General features: G+C 45.7%; 1 protein-coding gene across 10 annotated transcripts in view; it reads right to left on the reverse strand.

Moving 5' to 3' along the window:
* EVL (Enah/Vasp-like) overlaps nt 1–20,343 on the reverse strand; it is a 148,889-nt gene extending 128,546 nt beyond the window's left edge. For 9 of the 10 annotated variants that reach the window (XM_079948318.1, XM_079948319.1, XM_079948317.1 and 6 more), the window contains exon 1: nt 1,271–1,533. In XM_079948318.1, coding sequence (XP_079804444.1) covers nt 1,271–1,518 — 248 coding nt within the window. In that variant the 5' untranslated portion in view covers nt 1,519–1,533. Of the gene's footprint in view, nt 1–1,270; nt 1,534–19,879 lie in introns of those variants that run through there. The other variant, XM_079948327.1, reaches the window with a different exon arrangement.
* Nucleotides 20,344–20,666: the final 323 nt, after the last annotated feature.

The following is a 20,666-nucleotide window of genomic DNA, read 5'->3' on the forward strand; positions in this document are numbered from 1 at the left end:
ACACGAACATGACAGTGACAATGACATGCCTGACATTAAAATGTGTTTTAGCAGGAAAACAGTGCTTTTAACACCAGTGCCTGCGAGGAGCAAACCCCCTCCTCTTATTCAGCCTGATGATGTCTTCAGTTAATCAAATCCCACCTCCCATGCAAATAAGGTTCAAGTTAGCTTTTTGCAGTATGCGACTATTGAAATAACATTATAATGAAGGCATCTGCACAACAAGAGCAGCGGCTAATGATACCCACCCCCACCATGATCTTCACCAATTAGCTTTGAAAGAAGAAGAAGAAGAAGAAGAAGAAGAAGAAGAAGAAGAAGAAGAAGAAGAAGAAGAAAAAGTGGGTGAGCTTCCTTCTTATTTGCAACCACAAAGTGAAAGGCCAATGAAGGTCAGAAAATTGAACATATCACTGTATTGTTTTGTTGCAGGTAAGAACAAGCCTAGGATTCACTGTGTTTCATATGCATTTTTTTAAAATCTGCAGGGCTGCAAAGGAAAAGAGTTAGAAAAGACTTACCAAAGCCCTCCCCCCCTTCCACTTCTCAAAAAAGAATTACAGTATGTAGAACACAGCATTTAATACCACTAATAAAAAATATTATCTTTCTGCACCTATTAAAATCTCACCAAAAATACAACACCTCTACTGATATCTAGAGCATTCTATTTTCACCAAGTGGTTTTGCTGAAATACTGCAGCTACGAAACCACAAGTAGCAGACATACCGTATGTACTGAGCAACAGCTCCCCAGCCTAATTCCATACATGCTCCATCCAAGCAACTATATTTCAGCCCACACAAAATTAACTATCCTTTAAGAATAAATGAATAAAAACCAGAAGAGAAGCATCTGCCATGAGCTAAAACAGCAACAACAACAAAATACTTTTCATTTTTTCCCAGTACAAGAGCATGTTTTTATGTTTATGACTCTAGGTTATACTTGGCAGTTTCAGGCTGCAAAAGCGATTTAAAAAAAAAAAATCTGAACGAGGCATTAGATTAGAAGCTATTACTCATCTCTGCACTTCATCATGCAGTTAGCTATTGTTTACCTGCAACTCATCCTTGACACACCCACCTCCCAGGCACTGGAGAAGGGCTACGATTCTTACACGGAGGCAAAAGCCCCCCTTTTACAACTCAGAAGCCCTTTTTTCTTTTTGCGGCCGTACAAGCAGCCTGACATTACACAGCAAAATTCCTGCAAGAACAAAAAAAAGAAAGAAAAGAGCCGGTTGTGCTGTTACGCAGAGCCTACCTGAATTCTTCAAATGCATACATGGCCCAGGAAAGAATAATGCACAGGCCTCTGAGGTCTGCAAAATCCCCTCCGTAAGGCGCAGGAGAAACATTTAGTTGGTCAAGCTGCAGACATAACTGAGAGCTGTGTGCTGGGAAGCTTCTGGGAGAAAGGAGGCTGCAGATACTGGCCTGCAGCCTGCAGCTCAACCAGCTGCTGACAAGCAGCAGCTCGCAGGGAAAGGCGATAAAATACCATGTGATCATTCCAGCAAGTCTGATTAATGCAGCATTACTCCAAGAATACAGGCTGATATCTTTATTATTCAAGCCCAATCAGGGCCATCCGTAGAGAACCTGGCATGCACGACAGTTAACGTATCTGATTTTGATGGACGGTTTTTATTTTATTCTAAATGTGGACAATGAATTTATTCACAGAACAAGAAGCAAGACAGGGTGGGAGGTGGTCTGGTGTTTCAACAGTTTGCATCCATTACACCCCCTGCAAACTAAGGGCACGCTGCAGTCCAGACTGAGCGTATTTTAACTCCTGCTGATTTTAATCAATAGGACACAGAGCATCAGAAGAACTGGACCACTTCACTTGCCCCAGCTGCAACAAAACATGTCTCTCCTCCATCAGGCTCAACAGTCACACCTACCAACAGTTTGACTTCTTGCCCAAAGGCGCACTCCTCCATTGTCTCCTGAGACAGACAGATCATGCTGGTTATGCAAATGTTGCAAACCGTTATCTGTGAGAAAGGCTCGTAGCTCAGGGGTTAGGCACATGTTTCACATTCACAACGTCCCAGGTTCAGCACCTGGCATCTCCAACGAAGGCTGGAAAATATCCCTGACTAAAAACCTGCAGTGCTGTTGCCAGTCAGTGTAGACAGTACTAAACTAGATGGACCAATGGTATCACCTTCAGGACCAATGGTGTGTTTTCCTCACACCAGGGAAGTTGAACCCACTTGTTAAAGCAGCTAGAAATAGAAGTCTTGCTCAACAACACACTTTTGCTTCCACGTCACTGCCTAGAAACCGCCATTTTCAAATGTCGCTAGAGCTTCTTCTGGCTCTTAGCGTGTCAAGGTATTATTGTGGAATACAGCCAAAGCAGAAGAGATGGCGTGACTTGAGAAAAAGGTCAAAACAACGAAGCCACTTTTTGAAAATAACGCTGAGAGGGTCAAGGCTGAGGGAAGTTGGAAGGCCTCGGGAATAGAAGCATGTTAGCGGCGATGCTTGAACCGCCAAGCAAGGAGCAATGCGGAACATTCTAGGTCAGAAGACAACATGGGGTCATGGGAACAAAAGGGAAATTGCACTGAAACATGAGCAAGGCTTGCTACTAAAAAAAAAATGACATTAGCGCAAGTGGCAGGAGGGCCTGGGGGGGAAAGAAGCCATTTTGAATGACAGGACAATTAGAAAGGGCAATGTATTGTAAGATAAGAGAGGGGCAGGGAGGAGGGAGCACCGAGAGCAACATTTCCAGGATACAGTGGTACCTCGGGTTAAGTACTTAATTCGTTCTGGAGGTCCGTTCTTAACCTGAAACTGTTCTTAACCTGAAGCACCACTTTAGCTAATGGGGCCTCCCGCTGCCGCTGTGCCGCTCCCGCACAAATTCTGTTCTCATCCTGAAGCAAAGTTCTTAACCCGAGGTACTATTTCTGGGTTAGCGGAGTCTGTAACCTGAAGCGTATGTAACCTGAAGCGTATGTAACCCGAGGTACCACTGTACTTCCAAACAAATAAGTAACAGCTGGTTGAAAACAATACCTCACTTATTTACTCTGAAGCACGTTAGGGACAAAATTTGGCCCAACAGAAGTCACAACCCAGGATTCTTGCCACACCTTCTGCTAATGTCCATTTAAAGTCTTCCAAGTGCATGTTTACACTACAGTACGAATATCCTTCTTTTTTTAACTGCAAAGGCTCCCAAACAAAGAAATCTTGAGATTGGCTGTCCTCTTGAGATCGAATAACAATTGTGCGCATTTTGCTAAACAGCAGCCCTCCAGGGGTTGTTGGACTGCAACTCCCATCATCCCTGAACATTGCCCAAGGTGGATGGGGCTGATGAGAGTCGGAGTCCAACCAGACCTGGGACGCGGAGGTTGTCCATCCCGGCTTTTGAGGAACAGGGAAGTCCATCATTAAGCCTTTTCATTTTTCACAGAAGTCATTATTTCTGCTCAGATATGTTTTCTCAGAGCGTATGACCAACTCAAAAGGCATAAAAGAAAATTAGCACTTTACTTCAGCCAATGGAATTGGAAAGCCAGTTCTAAGAGAAGCAAATGACTTGGCACCAAGAACCTTCTGGTATGCCCCAGAGCTAAGATTACAAAATTAGGCGTTCCCCAAATCTGCTCACATGGAGTGACTAATCCCGAATAATTACAAGATGTGTTCATAGGCTGATTCTTTGGAGGTGAAAAATTCCCTTAGTTCTCTAGAAATTCAGGTGATGTTCTGTTTGGTTGGTTAAGAAATTTTATCCCACCCCTCAGCTGGAAAAGGCTCCTAGATCAGGTCACAAATCACTAAAAGAAAAGGTAGCCTCTGCCCTTGGAATTATAAACTAAAAAGACATGACACGAAAGGAAAATAGACTGGGAGGGAGGAGGAACAAAGCAATCTCGCGTACCAGTTCTTAGTTCTAAAAATAAGCTACAAGTTCTAAAAATAAGAAAACATCTACAAAAAAAGAGACACTACTAGAGGTTGGCCTTGTTGCATTCACAGGCCAGATTGTCAAACACTAATTGCCACAGATGAAATTTGTCATATGTTGACTCCTACTGCAAGTTCAGTGTCAAATATTTTCCAAATATACATCCACCCATAGAATGCACTTGCTGTCAAAATTCACTGAGGCAGATCTAATGGAGTAAATTAATTTCAGCTCTACTTGCCACAGAACTATAGCGCCTATTCCCACACCCCGTGTAGAAGACTGTATCTGCGAGCACGAAACAGATAAATGCAACAGTCTTGGTCCTGTCAACTAATCTGCACCGTCTCTTGAATAGCTGGAGCAGAAAGGACCTTTCCTGTATAAGAAAAGTCTGGCTGCATGAACATTCTAAGGAACATTTAAATTTTAAATTTCAACCTCACGTCTCTGCAGTGAGACCAAAAGGAGCCTTGCATCCTGTCAGGGAACTGCCATCAGTGCCGGAGGGAGAGAGCAAAATCCAGAAAGATTCCAGAGAGCATCCTGGGATTGGGAGAGGCAGCCCATGTTCTGGGGAAGAGAATCAGCGTAGCACCAGTGGAGAAGGGGGGCAGATGGGGGAATCGGTGAGGCGGTCCCATGACTCCTTGCCGGGGACCAGCGGGGAGAGTAGGGGTCCTCCGCTGCCTACACCCTCCTCGCGCAAAAGGCTTTCGCGCAGGGAGAGTAGGAGGAGACTGGGCGTCAAAGAGCTTCTTTGCTGGAAGAAGTTTAAGAAACGCCCACTGACGGATGCTGCCAGCGATTGAGGTAGCCACAGGTGAGTGGCTGTCCGGACAGAAAAGGTTCACTCAGGCAACCCAGCCAGGTGTTTGCACCGGCTTACGCACGAGCAACCCCTAGAACCATTACACATCCAAAGCAAGCATAGTCTCCAACCCACAGAAGGTTAATAGTGTAATTTATAGTCATTAATTATTATTAAAGTGCTTCCTAGCATGTGCAGATTATGCAACACCATATCGTCCACATGAATAAAGATCAGTAAAATGATTTCCTAACGTAATTTTTAGCAGCCTTTGTGTCTAACACAAGGATGGCTACATATATACATGCATAATTTTATTTGTAAGCCATAGCTGTACACACAAAAAGTTTGCAAAAGATTAATCCCTGGCACCTCCAGGTAGAACTGGGACAGACCCTTCTCTGAAACCCCAGAAAGCAGCTGCCAGTCAGTGTAGGCAATACTAAGCTAGATGGATCAATGCCGACTCAGCTTCCCGTGTTCCCGTGAAGCCCCAAAACCTCATTGTCCTCCTATCATTTTTATATTCCTGCATGGTAATTAACGATGAATGGAAAGTAATGGGATAATTTCCCCTGAGGTCTCAAAATTAAACTTGAAGATCCTTCAAAATCAATTAGTATGCTGGATGTTTTGATTAGTTTGATTAATTTATTGGTATCAATTAGTATGCTGCACTGTTTCTCAGGTTTCACCTTATTACACACCGTGACAATAAATAAAATCTGGGCCACAGTCAACAGTCCCGCCATCCCCGCCCCGTCCTCCATATCAGGTCATTAATCCAAAACAGAAATTGGTCGCTACAGCAGTAGCAGCAGCTAAGAAGGCTGCTTTATATTGTGAGCCGTCCCGAGGTCTGCGGACGAAGGGCGGTATACAAAATTACTAAATAATAAATGATACAGTGGTACCTCAGGTTAAGTTCTTAATTCGTTCCGGAGGTCCGTACTTAACCTGAAACTGTTCTTAACCTGAAGCACCACTTTAGCTAATGGGGCCTCCTGCTGCCGCCGCGCCACCAGAGCACGATTTCTGTTCTTATCCTGAAGCAAAGTTCTTAACCTGAAGCACTATTTCTGGGTTAGCGTAGTCTGTAACCTGAAGCATGTGTAACCTGAGGTACCACTGTACTGATAATAAGAGGAAGGATCCTAAATTCTTGATCAGCAAATGCTGGTTCTAGTAATAAAAGGGAATGGAGAAATGAAACAAAATGAAAATGCACATTGCACTCCACACCCTCCTTGAACAACACCGCCAACCAACCGCTAATGTGACATACCGAGACAATGTAAGATCATGTATGTGTCTCTGCCCACACCCACCTTTCTTCATGTTGTCTATATGTTGTTCTGCTGGTTTTTAAACACGTTGACACTGAAATAAGATGACTTAATACGTAAACATCAACTGTGCCCAGCTGATAGCTAACAGGCTCCACCACCATTTTGGGTTGCCTAGGTTTTTAAACGTGCCAACTGGATGTGCATTTTGGTCTGCTTAATACAACCTGTATATTTCTCCCTCCTGCTTTTGCCACAACTGTGCCCCAACAATTAAAAAAAAGATGCACATAAATAACATTACGTGCAATATAATCATTCGTTGTTGGTTGGCATCCGTGTGTCTCGGGAGACGGCGGAGGAGTGCGTCTTTGGGGATGTTGGAAGGTTACAAACATTCACCATCCAGTTCTTTATTATCCAGTACTTTAACGGCAGACCCAGAAAACCACATGGAAACTGGGTAAGCCTTGCTTTATTCATTCATGTGAGTCACTGGGGTGGCTGGCAGTTGTGGGGAGAGAGAAACTGAGATACTGCCAAATCATAGCCCACATTTCTGTACAGCTACCATGCAATCGTACAGTCTGGTGCACAATATGGAGTTCCAAGCAATACACAAAGTCTCATTTTCGAACATTCTAGCTATTAAGATTTTAAAATGCTAAACTAGAAGGGCTAAGGCAGCCTCCTACAGCTAAGAACGGCACAGGCACTTCAAGTGTTAACCCTAAAACCACTTTTTTGCTGCTTTTGGAATGCGTGTGGCCTTTTCAGGCGAAGGAGTCTCTAAGGTGACATTTCCGTCAGAAATTCGTACGACACACACACACTTTCAAGTTAGAAGCGAGACACTCAGAGTTTCCAGCTTAACTCTGTGTCTGCTTTTGACTCCTCAGATCCCGTTGCCAGACCATAAGTTGAAAGACATCCTAGGAAAACTATAGACATCAGATCTCTACAAACACTGAAGAGGCTTTCACCCCCCCTTTTTTTGTCTTGGGAAGCCAAAATATTCCACAGCGAAGGCAGCCAAGACTGGAACCGCTTTCCATATAGGGAATTTATTTTTATTTTTTTAAACAACTCATCCCTTTAAAGCCCTACAAACTGTCATCGCCTCATGGGGGAAAAAAATCTAACTGTTTAGAAATATATAATCTACTGGTATTTTTAAAACTGGGAAGATGGTGCCCCCGCCCTGAGGAGAAATGAAGAACTTTACACGTGTGTGTGTGTGTGTGTGTGTGTGTGTGTGTTCGTGTGTTCAAGTGAATTGCCCTCTTAAGTGGACAGGACTGTGCAGCAAAAACAAAAACAAAAAAACACCCACCCACAAAAAAAAAAAATGCTTTTAAAACAAAGCTTTCTTCTTCTAGGCTGCCATCATTCTGTCTTCTTTTACATCAGGAGTCAGCAAACCTTTTCAGCAGGGGGCCGGTCCACTGTCCCTCAGACCTTGTAGGGGGCCATACTATATTGAGGGGGGGAATTAACAAATTCCTATGCCCCACAAATAACCCAGAGATGCATTTTAAATAAAATGACACATTCTACTCATGTAAAAACACCAGGCAGGCCCCACAAATAACCCAGAGATGCATTTTCAATAAAAGGACACATTCTACTCATGTAAAAACACGCTGATTCCTGGATCGTCTGGAGGCTGGATTTAGAAGGCGATTGGGCCGGATCCGGCCCCCGGGCCTTAGTTTGCCTACCCATGTTTTACATCATTCCTCAGCAAAGCCACTGGTCAAAATCTTAATAACAGGGCGGGTCCTCCGGTAAGCCAGTCCCAGACTTTGGGGGTTTCACAGGTTAGTGCCAACACTTGAGAGGTCACATGATGCAGTGCACGCACACCATCTGAATGGCAATGCCCATCAAATATTTTATTGGGGGTCCAAAGAAACCCTCACCCCCTAGGAGTTGGCTCCTATGCTTGCCAAGTTCCAAGGATCTCAGAAGCAGCTCAGAGCAGGGCTTTTAGTGTGGCTTCCCATGTGCTATGGAACAGCATTCCTGTTGAGGCTCTCATTATCTGCACTTTCCAGAAACAAGTGAAGACATCTTTGCTCCAGCACGTTTTCCCCAGTTCAGCGTTTCCCAAACTTGGGCCTCCAGCTGTTTTTGGACTACATTTCCCATCATCTCTGACCACTGGGTCCTGCTAGCTAGGGATGATGGGAGTTATAGTCTAAAAACAGATGGAGACCCAAGTTTGGAAAACACTGTCCCAGGTGGATAAATGAGTGTCCACTTCCGTTAGGGTTTCTAAAAAAAAAATTGTATTTGTTGTTTTTGTGTTTTTAACTGTGTTTAATTATCTTATGTGTAAATCACCTTGAGGTGGTGGTTTAGAAGGCCATTAATAAATTAATAGTAATAATAATAAACTGGACTATAACTGGAAACAAACTGGTAGCCAGCGAAGTCCTTTCAGTACTAGTGAGACATGCTATCTGTCAGTGAATACTGTTTAACATCCTTGCTACTATTTTCAGAATCAACTGCAGTTTCCAGAATGCCTTCATAAGCAGCCACTGCTTCATAATCTGCATCTGACCAGAGCTTCCATTTATTCCCATTTGAGTCAGGGCCTGACCTATCTTCTCACAATTCTGGCCCCGTACTCCTTTTGTCTGCTGTAGCTCATGTGGCAAGAGAAAGTGCTTTTGCAAATAGAAGGCCCCAGATTCAATACCTGCCATCACCAGGTAGGGTTGGGAAAGACCCACCTGAGGCACCGGAAAGCCACCACCAGTCAATGTGTACACAATGGAGAAGAGCTGAGTTGGTTAGAGCATGGTGCAGATGATGCCAAGCTTCGACTGCTGCAATGTGTTCTATGTGGGGCTTCCCTTGTGCTTCACCCAGAAGCTGCAGTTAGCCCACAATGCTCCAGCGCAATTGCTGACAGGAGCGAGACTTTGCCGGCATATAACATCTGTGCTCAGTGACTTGCACTGGTTGCAAATTTAGCACCGGGCCAAGCTGAAGGCACTACTATTACGATAAAGCCCTGAACAACTTGGGACCAGTTTACCTGCTGTTATGTACTGAGTTGAATAGGATCCAAAAGGCAGCAGCCTGATTGGTCCTAGAACAATAGGATCCAGAATGCAGCAGTCTGATTGGTCCGCAGGAGCCACCCAATCCAGCTCCAGGTGGAAGTGAATCCGCAACCTGATTGGCCTACAGGAGAATCCCAGAATTAGCCAATCACGTGGGGCCCATTGTGTAAATAATGTATATAAAGCAGGCATTTTGGGGGAACTGGCATTCCTCACTACTATGAGCTGAATAAAGAGCATGAAATCCACACTCGACTCTAAGTATGTATATTTCACCTGCAGAATTGCCTTACTCCTTATACAGCCACTCAGTGGCATAGCGTGGGCGGGGGCCCATGGGGTGGTTGCAAAATTGTTAGGGGTGCGAAATTTCAGCACCCGGTGCTGCCTCAATACAGTTGTGCACTTCCGTCGCTGGACTCTGCTGAAAACGGCTTCTCCATGTGAACCAGGAAGTGACCTCTCCAGACAAGGGAACAACTCTTCTTTTCTTATCTCTGTGATCTCCTGGGTGATGCAGAAGCCATCAGGCAGTTGAATGCGCATGCGTACTCCGTTTCCCTCCAACCCACCCACTCCCCTTCAGGAGGCCCCGGGCACTGGCAACCCACGCTATGCCACTGCACCCACTCAACCGCTTTCATCTGAGGAACGGGCACTGTTACAAGTGCCACATAATTCTCATCCTGCATCTGTAAGAAATCAGTCTTCAAACATAGCGGGCATTCAAATTTTAGAACTCCCTGTCTACTGACACCAGGCAGGCACTTTCACTGTACCCTTTCTGATGCATGTCAAAACTATTTTTTGTTTAGACAAGCCTGCCCCAGTAGGTAGAATGCTGGTGTGCGTTTCAGAATCATGAAATTACAGAACTGCAGATTTGGAAGGGACCCCCAAGGGGTCATCTAGCCTAACCCCCTGAAATGCAGGAATTTGATTTGTTTTTAATTTATCAGTGATATTGATTCCCCCCCCCAATGTTGTTTTTAACTGTTTTTACTGATAATCTTATTGTTCTATTCCTTTTGTAAACGGCTTTGAGGCTTTTTACAATCAAGCAGTATATAAAATTTATGAAATAAAGATAATGAATAGAGACAGCTGGAGAAAATTTCATGGCCATTTATTTTTCTAAGCAAAGGTAACACAATTTACCAGCGATTTTCCCTACTCCAGTTCTCATTCATTTGTAGTGAATTGCTTCTTTACTAAAAACGTGTCCCTATGGGCTTTGGTGCGCTCATTCTGCATTCTTATTGATTCAACAAAACTCACCAGGTACACACTGACACAAGCAAGTGCATAATGTATATCTGTTGTATTGCTCTGCTGTTGCTTTTCCTTCCACAGATGTTCCATCTTAAAGCTTGGAGGCAACAGCAAAAGCCTTCTCAGCAAATGCATTATGTCATATTTAGGGCACCGGTAATCAAAAATTCCCTGTTCTGCAGGTGACATATGTAGAATAGAGTTCCAATTTGATCACAGTTCCTTTGATCATCCCACAAGGAATTCAAGCCTAACCTACCATTCTCGTCAAACCTTTATTCAAAGAAGGAACATTAGATTCTAACTGATCAGATCAGTGGTGGGAGGGGAAATTTCTGATCATTACTACAGTAATAGGGAGCCACATCATCCCTTAAAGCAGGGAGTGGACTTTGGCCTGTTCAGTTAGGTCCCATCCGCACTATAAAGTGGTATAATACCGTTTTAAACTGTTATTTTCATTTTCCTTTTGGTACTCTCTAAAGCAGTATTACTCGACTTTGGGGGGCCAGATGTTGTCGGACTACAACTCCCATCATCCCAGACCACTGGCCCTGCTAGCTAAGGATGATGGGAGTTGTAGTCCAACAACATACAGGGACCCAAGGTTGAGAAAGGCTCATCTAAAGTGCCATATACAGTCGTATCTTGGAAGTCGAACGCAAGCCATTCCGGAAGTCCATTCGACTTCCAAAATGTTCAGAAACCAAGGCGTGACTTCTGATTGGCTGCAGGAAGCTCCTGCAGCCAGTCGGAAGCTGCATGCCATGTCGGACATTTGGGTTCCAAAGAATATTAGCAAACCAGAACACTCACTTCCGTGTTTGCAGGGTTCGGGAGCCAAAACGTTCAACTCACAAGGGGTTTGACTTCTGAGGTACAACTGTATATGAAAAGGCTGCAATCCTAAAACACATTTACTAGGGTGTAAGGGCAATTGAACATAATGAACACACTTCTAAGTAGAAACGTAATAATTCTAAAATGTGTGTTCTACTGATTTCCAATCTGTTTCTTAAGAAGTCCTAAAATTGAAATGACTGATTACACTGCCACAGTACATATTTCATATTTTTAGTGAACTTTGCACTAGGATTTCCATATCTCTTTCCTGGAAAACTGAAGCCTATTTAAAGCCCATTAGTGTATTGTGTGGTTTGGGGCTTTATTATTATCATCATTTCGCCCCAGTGTGGGTTTCCCCCCTTAAGTTTATACTTACTTGCTCTGAATTGCATCTGCAGTACTGTTGCCCAGCATATAAATGCATCCTTCAATGTTTCTCAGTGCCCAGTTAAAAACTGACAAGACGACACTCAATTTTTTTAAAAAAGGTTTCCCTTTCCTAGCTCTCAGCTGTAGAAGATGTCCTCTGCTGAAACCTGCTCTCCTGCAGGTCTAAATGCAACATAAGGGAAATATTCCCTTGGTTTTCATTAAATCCCTGTGTGCTAAAGCCAAGCCAGTGTTTTAATCTCTAGTATTAATGCCACAGCATTAGCTGACTTCATTACTGCTTTCAGTTCTATAGCTCAGTTCTGATCAAAGGGAAGGATCCTGCTGTCAGTTACAAGGTCTCTGGGATCAACTGCATAATCTTCTTCCTGTGAACAGCTTTCCACAACCCAAACACAGCCACCTTGTTATCACAATGCTTTTAAATTTGGAGGCAATTGTTTATCTGCTTATGCTGTTTGCTTGTACTCTTACTCTCTTGTGTGTTATCACTGTAAAAACCATTGGTTTTTGGTGTGTGTTTTTTTTAAAAAGCTTGATGCTGCCCCTCAATGGTAGCTTTTATAATAGTTGATGATGATGATGATGACTATTATTTTAATACTGAGTTCTGCAGGGCAGCCAGTTTGAAAATGTAATACAAATGAGGCTGATTAAACAGGCATCGAGGGGCTGTTAACTCTAAGCTCAGCAATGCTTCCTTAAATTCTGCCAACTAGAGAAAAATCAGGTGTGCCTAACTATGCATCAGAAGGCAGCCACAAAAGAATTAACCTATACCCAGCTTGTAAATATTTCTTCCATATTATTATTAATTTACATGCCACAAGTAGCGTAATGACAAATTCAGAAGTGCAGGCTCCTGTCTTGCTAGCCATAGGCATCCCTCCCCAGCACACCTTTCTAAGATTCTACAGTCTTCTAAGATTATTCGACAATAATTAGGGATGCATTGCAAAAATCAATACAGTTCTCAGCACTGATTTCAGATCTATTGTTTTCTGTGCATGTACACGGACAAATGATTTGGAGTGTGCCAATATCTTTATTTGGCGTGACTTTTGTATTCTCCTTGGTATTCTGTGGTATGTGACAGAACTTGCACACCATTCTCTTGAAACTGAAATTAACTTGTATTTTCAACGTTATTACATGCTTAGCTTTGGAGCATGCAGAACAACAACTCCTCAAACTTCTTCCCATGTACTTTCCACACAGTGACCCTAGGAGCCAATCCACAGTGGCCGACTCACCTCCTTTCGCTCTGATTGGCTCCAATCAGCATAAAGGGTGAGGATACATATTCTCAGAGGCTAAACAATTTCCCCTTTCATGCTGATTGGGCAGCTCTAGGGGGCTGGAGGTACGGACCCTGCTGCAGAAATAGAAGCAGGTCTTTGACCTCCCACAACCCTGGAGCTACATGCCACTTAATGCAAAAACAGGCTTCTAAGCAGTTTACAGGTATAAAAACCAATTGCACAATTGATCCCATATCATCAAGTAAAGACTCTTGAGATTATCTGACGTTCTCCTCCCAGGTAAAAGGGGTAAATACCAAATATTGCACCTTTAACCTTCTCAGGCCCAAATCATACAATATTTCTGCAATACAGTTGCTGCTGCAAAGTCATGCATGGCTCCTATGCCATATCAGTGGAGGAGGGGCCATAACTCTGTAGCTGAGTGCGCGCTTTGAATGCAAACCATCCCAAATTCAATTCCTGGAAGCAGGTAACTGGTGATGTGGAAGACTTTTGGTCTGCAAAAACCTGGAAAGCCACTGCCAGTAAGAACAGGCAATGCTGTCCTGGGCTAGATGAATAAATGTCATGGCCTGTATAAGGTACGGTAGATTATAATGCTCCATATGGATGTTTGTGTCATGTGGGTAGCTAGCTAGGATAATCCAGTGGCTTCATCAAGACAGCTGATGGTGTTGGCATTGAAAGTAGTTATGCAATCAAGCACATGGAAGGAGTTTTGTGATGGGAAAAAGGTAACATAAACTAGGCTGTCATATCCATCAGTCTCCTCTGACTTACATCAGCACCAATTTAATACTTCTTGTACAGGCATAGGCAAATTCAGCCATCCAGATGTTTTAGGACTACAACCCCCATCATCCCTGGCTAACAGGACAAGTGGTCAGGGATGATGGGAGTTGTAGTCCCAAAACAACTGGAGGGCCTAGTTTGCCTATGCCTGTTCTTGTATGTTTTCAAGCTCTACAAAGTCAGATGATGGCCCAAATGCAAACTAGCCCACCAAAAGTTAACGAGACTCAAGTTTGTTGCTCCTCTGAGAGTAAACCCCATAGGATTGCATACTATTGCTCCATAATACAGCTAAACCAGGCTTGAAATGTAAAGACACCCCCATCTCTCTGATATATTACAAGCTGAATTAGGTTTACAGTCTGTTCTTGATGCTGTTGCAGCATACAACAGAAAAAGCAGAATGAACTAAACTCTGTACTGGCAAGTATGCTTTCTAGAAGCAGGCATGTATATCCAAGAGGTATTCTCTCTCTGTCCCCTGTCCCCCCCCCCCAAAAAAAAAGCCCAATTAAATTGGCCAAATGCATCAAGAGCATTTGCAATCTGGTCAATGCTGGATTGGCTACAGTAAACAATATTTGCTCATCCCACCACTGCTTTGTAGTATCTTGCATAAATTCTTGGGTATTTGCAGCCCTACCACATTTGGTAGGCAGGGAAACATTTTGGCTGCAGATTTAAATGGGCAGGACATTCCCTTCCCAAATACTGTACCGCCTTGGTGTATAAAGCTCTTGCAGCTCAAGGACAGAGGTAAATAAATTAGCAGTGGGCTGGATGCTGTGCACAAGACATTCTGTAACAGCGGAGGAGGACAGGCAACGGGCCTGGGATTCAGGGCAAGCAGCAACCTGTTGGGACTTAATCTGACCCGGGCAGGCACTGCTTATGAAATAAGTCAATCGTAGGACAGGGAACACACCAGGGTAGAACAGGTAGTGCGCAAAAGTGTAGGAGGCATCCCAATGTTCAATAAGGCAAACTCATTGCTTTAACTCAGAGTCAGCGGACCTTTCAATGTACTACATTTCCATATATAACCTGGCCCTCAGTGTTAGAAGCTAAAATCTGAAAGTTAGGAGCTGAATGGCACCTTAAACCTAGATTATGGGTGCAACAATAGAATGTCTAGGCACGCTTTTTATAACAAGAATACAAAGCTGAAAATGAATGAACTGCAGCTAAAATATTATGTTCATTTTTCACATGGTCTAGTCCTTCCCCTGTCCACCCCCCTAATATTTCTAAGAGGGTCTCTTCTCCAGTCTTCAGAGAGTAGCTGGAAGTGGGGAGGCAGAAAAAGGTCCTCCTTTCCTTCCACTCTGCAGTTTTAAATCTGAAATCTTAGGCACAGAGCTCAGAAACTGCTCGCGCTAATGAAATTCCCTGTCGCAAAATGCGCCTAGAACGATGGGAGTTTTGAACACTGCTGGCCCTTTAGCCCCTAAGAAAAGCAGCATATTTAAAAGAAAAAGAAAATATTTCCACTAAATAAGCACAGCCCATCAGGGAAAATGAATGACTTTTAAAAATGGCATTTGGACATAAAGGGCTGAGAGGTCAAGGAGAATGAACAAGGATGCATTTCCCCTGTCTCTCTTTTCCAATACAGGTCATCCTACAGGGCGATCAAAGCAGTTTCTGTACAAAAACTGGGCCTAAGCCCCAATTTGTGCCTTCTTGGATGCCTTTACTGCCACTGCTTGATGAGAACCCACCAGTGTTCAACTGCAGTTTTCCTCCACTCATGTTCAAGCCATCTCCCATCTTGTTTCCTAAACTCTGGAGTATACCAGAGGGCCAAGCGGTAGCAGGCACAGGGTCAACAGCCCTAGCCATCTGGATGTTCCAGAAGTCGGCCAGAGCTTCAACAGGAGCACCAGTGATAGCAACCAGAAAATCCTCCAGAACCACTGGAAACCCATTGACTCCATCAGCCTCCAAGGGCAGACCATCCTAACATATCCCCTGCCTCTGCAGAGAAAAGGTGCTGAAAGCCTAAATCTCAGCATCTGACTATGACAAGGGACTGGTGTCAATACCCCCCCCCCCACTTTCGGATCACCCTCTTCCTGCCCAGTTGTGAAAACAAGGTCCAGTGTGGGCCAATGGCATGTTAGGAAAGTCCCATGGTCGTCATGGCAGCCATGAAGTCCTGAGCCACCTCAGAACTATTTTGAGCCTGTTCCACTTTGGAGAATGTTAAGGTCTGTTAGCTGGCTGTGTACTTTTGAGATTTGCTTCCGGATTAGAAGTGAACTGTTTGTGGTGTGTACACAGCAGAGAGCTAATCCCATCCCAAGAAGCTTCTTCCCAGTTGGCACCTCATTTTTCTTGCTTCCCACCCTCATCAATTATCTTTCTTCTTCACTGTGCTCATAACATCACTGACTTATTTGATAGAACATCTAGTTGCGCAGTGTCCACTTCCCTCCCTCTCTGCCCCAAAGTTTTGCTTAAAGTTTCACAAGAAGACAACTGGAGGGGAAATGATCCCAAGGAAATTTCAGTGCAAAACATCTATTTGTGCAGAACCCACCAGAAAACGTGGAATAACCTGGCTTGCCTGAAGTTCTACCACTTTTTTATGGCAGGCACAATGGACCTGGACAACAGAGGATAAACAGTGCAATTTGGTCATCAGGAAGCAGCTATGATGGTTGAGCACACAGCAGCTATTTCTATGTCTTTTTTGTAGCTTTTTAAGCCTCCATCCCAAATACTTGTGCATATAAGTCCTAGTACCATAGAGATATCACACTAACCATATTAAAGAGCCCAAACCATGCTTTCAAAGCTTTCAAGTGCACAGCAGGCAAAATATGGCTCAGAGGAGCTTGCTGGCTTTGGTTTTCAACTGTCTCTGTACCCTGTTTCATACGTCCAATCCTGCAAAAAACAGCGGCCAGAGCTACAGTTGGTTGATTCATAAATAACAACAGGCCAGTTAGCACAAACCATGTTTTCCAAAGCCGCTTCAAACCATGGTTTCAAATTCTGGTTCCGCAGTTAATCACAAACCATAGTTTGTCTATTTCACACAACACATGAATCAATAATTAAGGTTCCTTAACCACATCTTTGATGTGATGTCTGAACTGAGCTTAAACATGGTTTAACGAAATAGGACAATGTATAACAGAAAGAGGCCTCAAGTCCCGAGCACAAACAAACATCCTTAAATTGGCTGTAATCAAGATTGGTCGTTTTTTAGATCACTGTAACACAGAGTTCTACTGACCACAACCCTAAAAGGCATGGGTAAAACTGGAGCGTTGAGAAACGCACCAAATAGCATGTGAAGTGTCAAGGATTAGCAGGAGACAAAATGTGCACAGGCACACACAGCGCCATGCTGGTGGTGAGCTATTTTGATGTGTTGTCTGCAGCTTTTTATAACCCCTGACATAATCTGCCATATCGGTTTAAGTAATGACAGTCAATTATGGGTGGGGGGGAACAACCCCCAAAACATCACCCACTAGCATTCTATCAATTTATCCTGGTGAAAGACTGGGAGACAATCTCATTTTTTCCAGGATGCCCAATTCCTCCCTAATAAATAACCTGCCCTTAAGAGGAAGAAGCAAAATTCTCTGACACTGAATAATTATCTCAGCATAACATGGCCCAGCCATTGTAAATATGAGTGGTTCTGTTATTGTGGACCTCCGAATCGGGAGAAGAAGTTATCTCAGAGAGACAAAGGTCACGTAAAGATAGGCTCTTTCCTTCCCAAGTTATTCTGATCTCTCCCCAACTGGTTGTCATATAAATAATGAAATGCCACGCACACAAGAGCAATTATACCATCTGCACAGAATTTGCACTGCTAAACCAGTAGCCTCAGCCAGAACTCTGTTCCTGGATCTTTTCCAAAGTCACTGGCAAAAAAAGGGGGTGGGGGAGAGTGTGTTCCCATCACACAAGCTGCAGTATCTCTAACTACACCAAGACAGCCACACTGTTATAAAGGAAGAAGATCCCAGGAGTGTTTTTGTTTCCTGCATCCCCAGATGCAAATATATGCCTAGCCAACATCTGCATCTTACAGGCACAGAAAGCAGAACTGAATACGGAGGTGGAAGGGGCAAGGAAAGGAGTGAGAATCAGCTGGGCAAGAATCCATCTGACACACACATTTTTATAAAAGGGGGAGGGGAGGGGAGAGATTAAGGTTCCCCTCTACCCAACACATTGCCTGTAAACAAATAAAAGCCGTAGACGAACATCACACCACGGAGATAAAGCAAGAAGCCTCTGAACACACAAACACACCCAAGCACAGGGTGTGCAAGGCTGCAGCAACGGAAGGAATGAACACACCCACATTCTTGCCAATGGAGGGGAGTTGCGCGTTTCCTCCATCTCTGTTGCTATGCACCTTTCTCTGTGTTTCTCCACATGATGCACTACGTAGTCATTTGGCATACTGATGCCCATTCCGTCTCCCTCTGCATGGATTGGGAGAGCTAGTACACCTATATGCACACACATAACACCTTGGTGGAAGACCTCGTGTTACTTGGAAAGCCACCAAATTTATTTGCGGATTAGGATGGAAATCTATATACATATGCACAGACATGGACACTTAGCAACAAAGGCCACAACACACACACACAGTACTTTTCCCCAGTGCTTTTTCCTTTTCCTGGGGATACTCAAGAGTACATAGCACAGGCACCTAGAAGAAAACCACTGCTTTTTCCAGCACAGAAATTAAGGCGTTGTGTTACATTCACGGAAGCTGCACACGAGAGCAGAAACAAGGGCTGGGGCAGAAATGAGATGTAAAAACAAAACCCCACAACCGCTTGTCAGGATGCAGAGTGTGCAATCTGTCAGAAGGCTGGAGGAATGACAGCCAATCGTGTCTAAAACACACCACCCACCAGCATGGGATCCATTCTGGTGAAAGGCTGGGAGGCGCAGTGACGCTTAGGTTTTTTTTCAATGGAGGAAGGATGGAGATGCACACTGCCAGAATAGCTCTGCTTACATTTCCAAGAGAAGCACTGATGCTGAATCCCACCTGGAAGTGTGCCACCCTCGTGTCTCTCTCTCTCTCTCTCTCTCTCTCTCTCTCTCTCTCTCACACACACACACACCCCTTAATCTCAGGTGCCCAAGTGGCTGGTTTTACTACCTACAACCAACTCAAGACTTTGTAGGGCTGGTTATGATTCCAACACAGTGTGAAGCCTATATCGTTTGAAGAAACAAGACATGCCTCTCTGCTGCCTCCAGACTTTAAGTTGGATCCAGACTTAGTCGTGCCTAAAGTAGACCCACTGAGATTAGTGGGACTACTCCAAGCACGGCTCAGGCAATGTCCAACACTAGGCGAATTATGGCATCACTAATTCCTGCAGTGGGCGAGCCAGAAAGACATGCACCACATGAATCAGGCCTCTGTACTGAGGACAAGGCACTCTGCATGTGTTCAGAGGCTCCCTCCCTGGCTATTATCCCATCATCTCAGTTTTAGGGTTGCTAACTGTGAGGGAGGCAGCGGCAGCTGGAGTCTAGCTCACTCTTGTGTCTTTCACAGCAGCTTCATCCACAGAAACCAGCTTCCCACAGCAGAACAGAGATCAACAAGGATATGTGGCAGATCCCAGAGGCAAAGCCATGTTTGCCTGTCACAAGGAAACACCCCAAAAGTAGATCATCTCCTGGCACCCAACTGAGGCATATATTCTGACAGTCGAGGAAAAGTCCTCCCTTGGGAAGCTGACCCTTGTGCCACAGCAAACAAAGGGTTATTTTTAATAAAGGTTGCTCAGAGCAGCAGCGGTTAAGGGGCACAGGCAACTCCCCTCCCCTCCTAGATACGGAGAGGGGGGGGAGGAAGGAAGGTAGGTGCTGGGGCTCCAACGAAAGCAGCTACTAGGCCCGAGGAAGAGAGGCAATGCATGCCCAGCCTATTCCGGCCCAAGCGGCGCGTCTCTGCCCCGAGCCCGCCACTTCTTCTCCTCCCGAGGCGCTGCCTGCACCTGCCCGCCTGCTGCCAGGTGAGGGGTCCCTGCCCGCCCGCCCGCCTGCCCGAGCGCGCCTCTCTCCCTTCGCCTTCTCCCGGCAGCATCCGGGAGGGAGGAAAGGAGGGCGCTCGGCGCGCAGCAGCAGCAGCAGCAGGAGGAGGAGGAGAAAGAAGGACCGGGCAGCCGCAGCTCGCTCGGCTGACTCACCTCATTTTCCCCGCAGTCGAGCTCTGCGCAGCCGCCTCTGGCCGGCGTCTCCCCGCCAGCTCCCACTGCGCAGCGGGAAGCTCTTGCCCGGGCTCCGGGCTCGGCAGCGCGGCGGCGGCGGCGGCGGCGGCTGCAAAAGCGTCGTCGGCGTCTCGCGCTACTGCGGGCTGTCAGATGCTCAATGGAGGAGCGGCGCCCGGGAGAAGGAGGAGGAGGAGGAGGAGGAAGGAGCCCGGCGGGCTTTGGCGTCGCTGCATCCGCTGCTCAGTCGTCCTGCTGCTGCTGCTGCTGCTGGCGGCCTGCGGCTGGCGCGCAATGGCATCTTCGTCCCCGCCGGCCAAGGGCGCTAGCTGCCGGGGAGCTTCTCCACGGCGCCGGGCAAGCGGTCCAGGGGCCCGGCCATCCTCCTCCTCCCGCTCCGCTTTCCCGGGATGTGGCGAGGCGAGGGTGGTGGGCGTGGGGCGGGCGGGAGGGCGGGCGGCGACGACGAGGAGGTGGAGGAGGAGGAAGCGCACAAAGCCCGCGGGGCTCGGCTGCCCACTGCTGCTGCTGCTGACAGACACTTCCGCCCGTCTGTCTGCCTGCCTGCCGTCGCTACGGCTCTCGCAGAGGCATCGCCGACCTGGCGAGCCCGTCCAGGCACGCGCACAGAGCGGGCGGGGAAGAAAAGCGCACACGCGAGGCGGCCATGCAACGCGCCCGGGCGCGGCGAGGCGCGTGCGCGCGCCACCACGAAGCGAGGCGCGCCTCCGCACCCCGAGCGGTCGTGGATTCTTGCAGGATATTG

The sequence above is a fragment of the Podarcis cretensis genome (genome assembly GCF_951804945.1).
Source record: "Podarcis cretensis genome assembly, chromosome: 1".
In the NCBI taxonomy this organism is placed as follows: domain Eukaryota; kingdom Metazoa; phylum Chordata; class Lepidosauria; order Squamata; family Lacertidae; genus Podarcis; species Podarcis cretensis.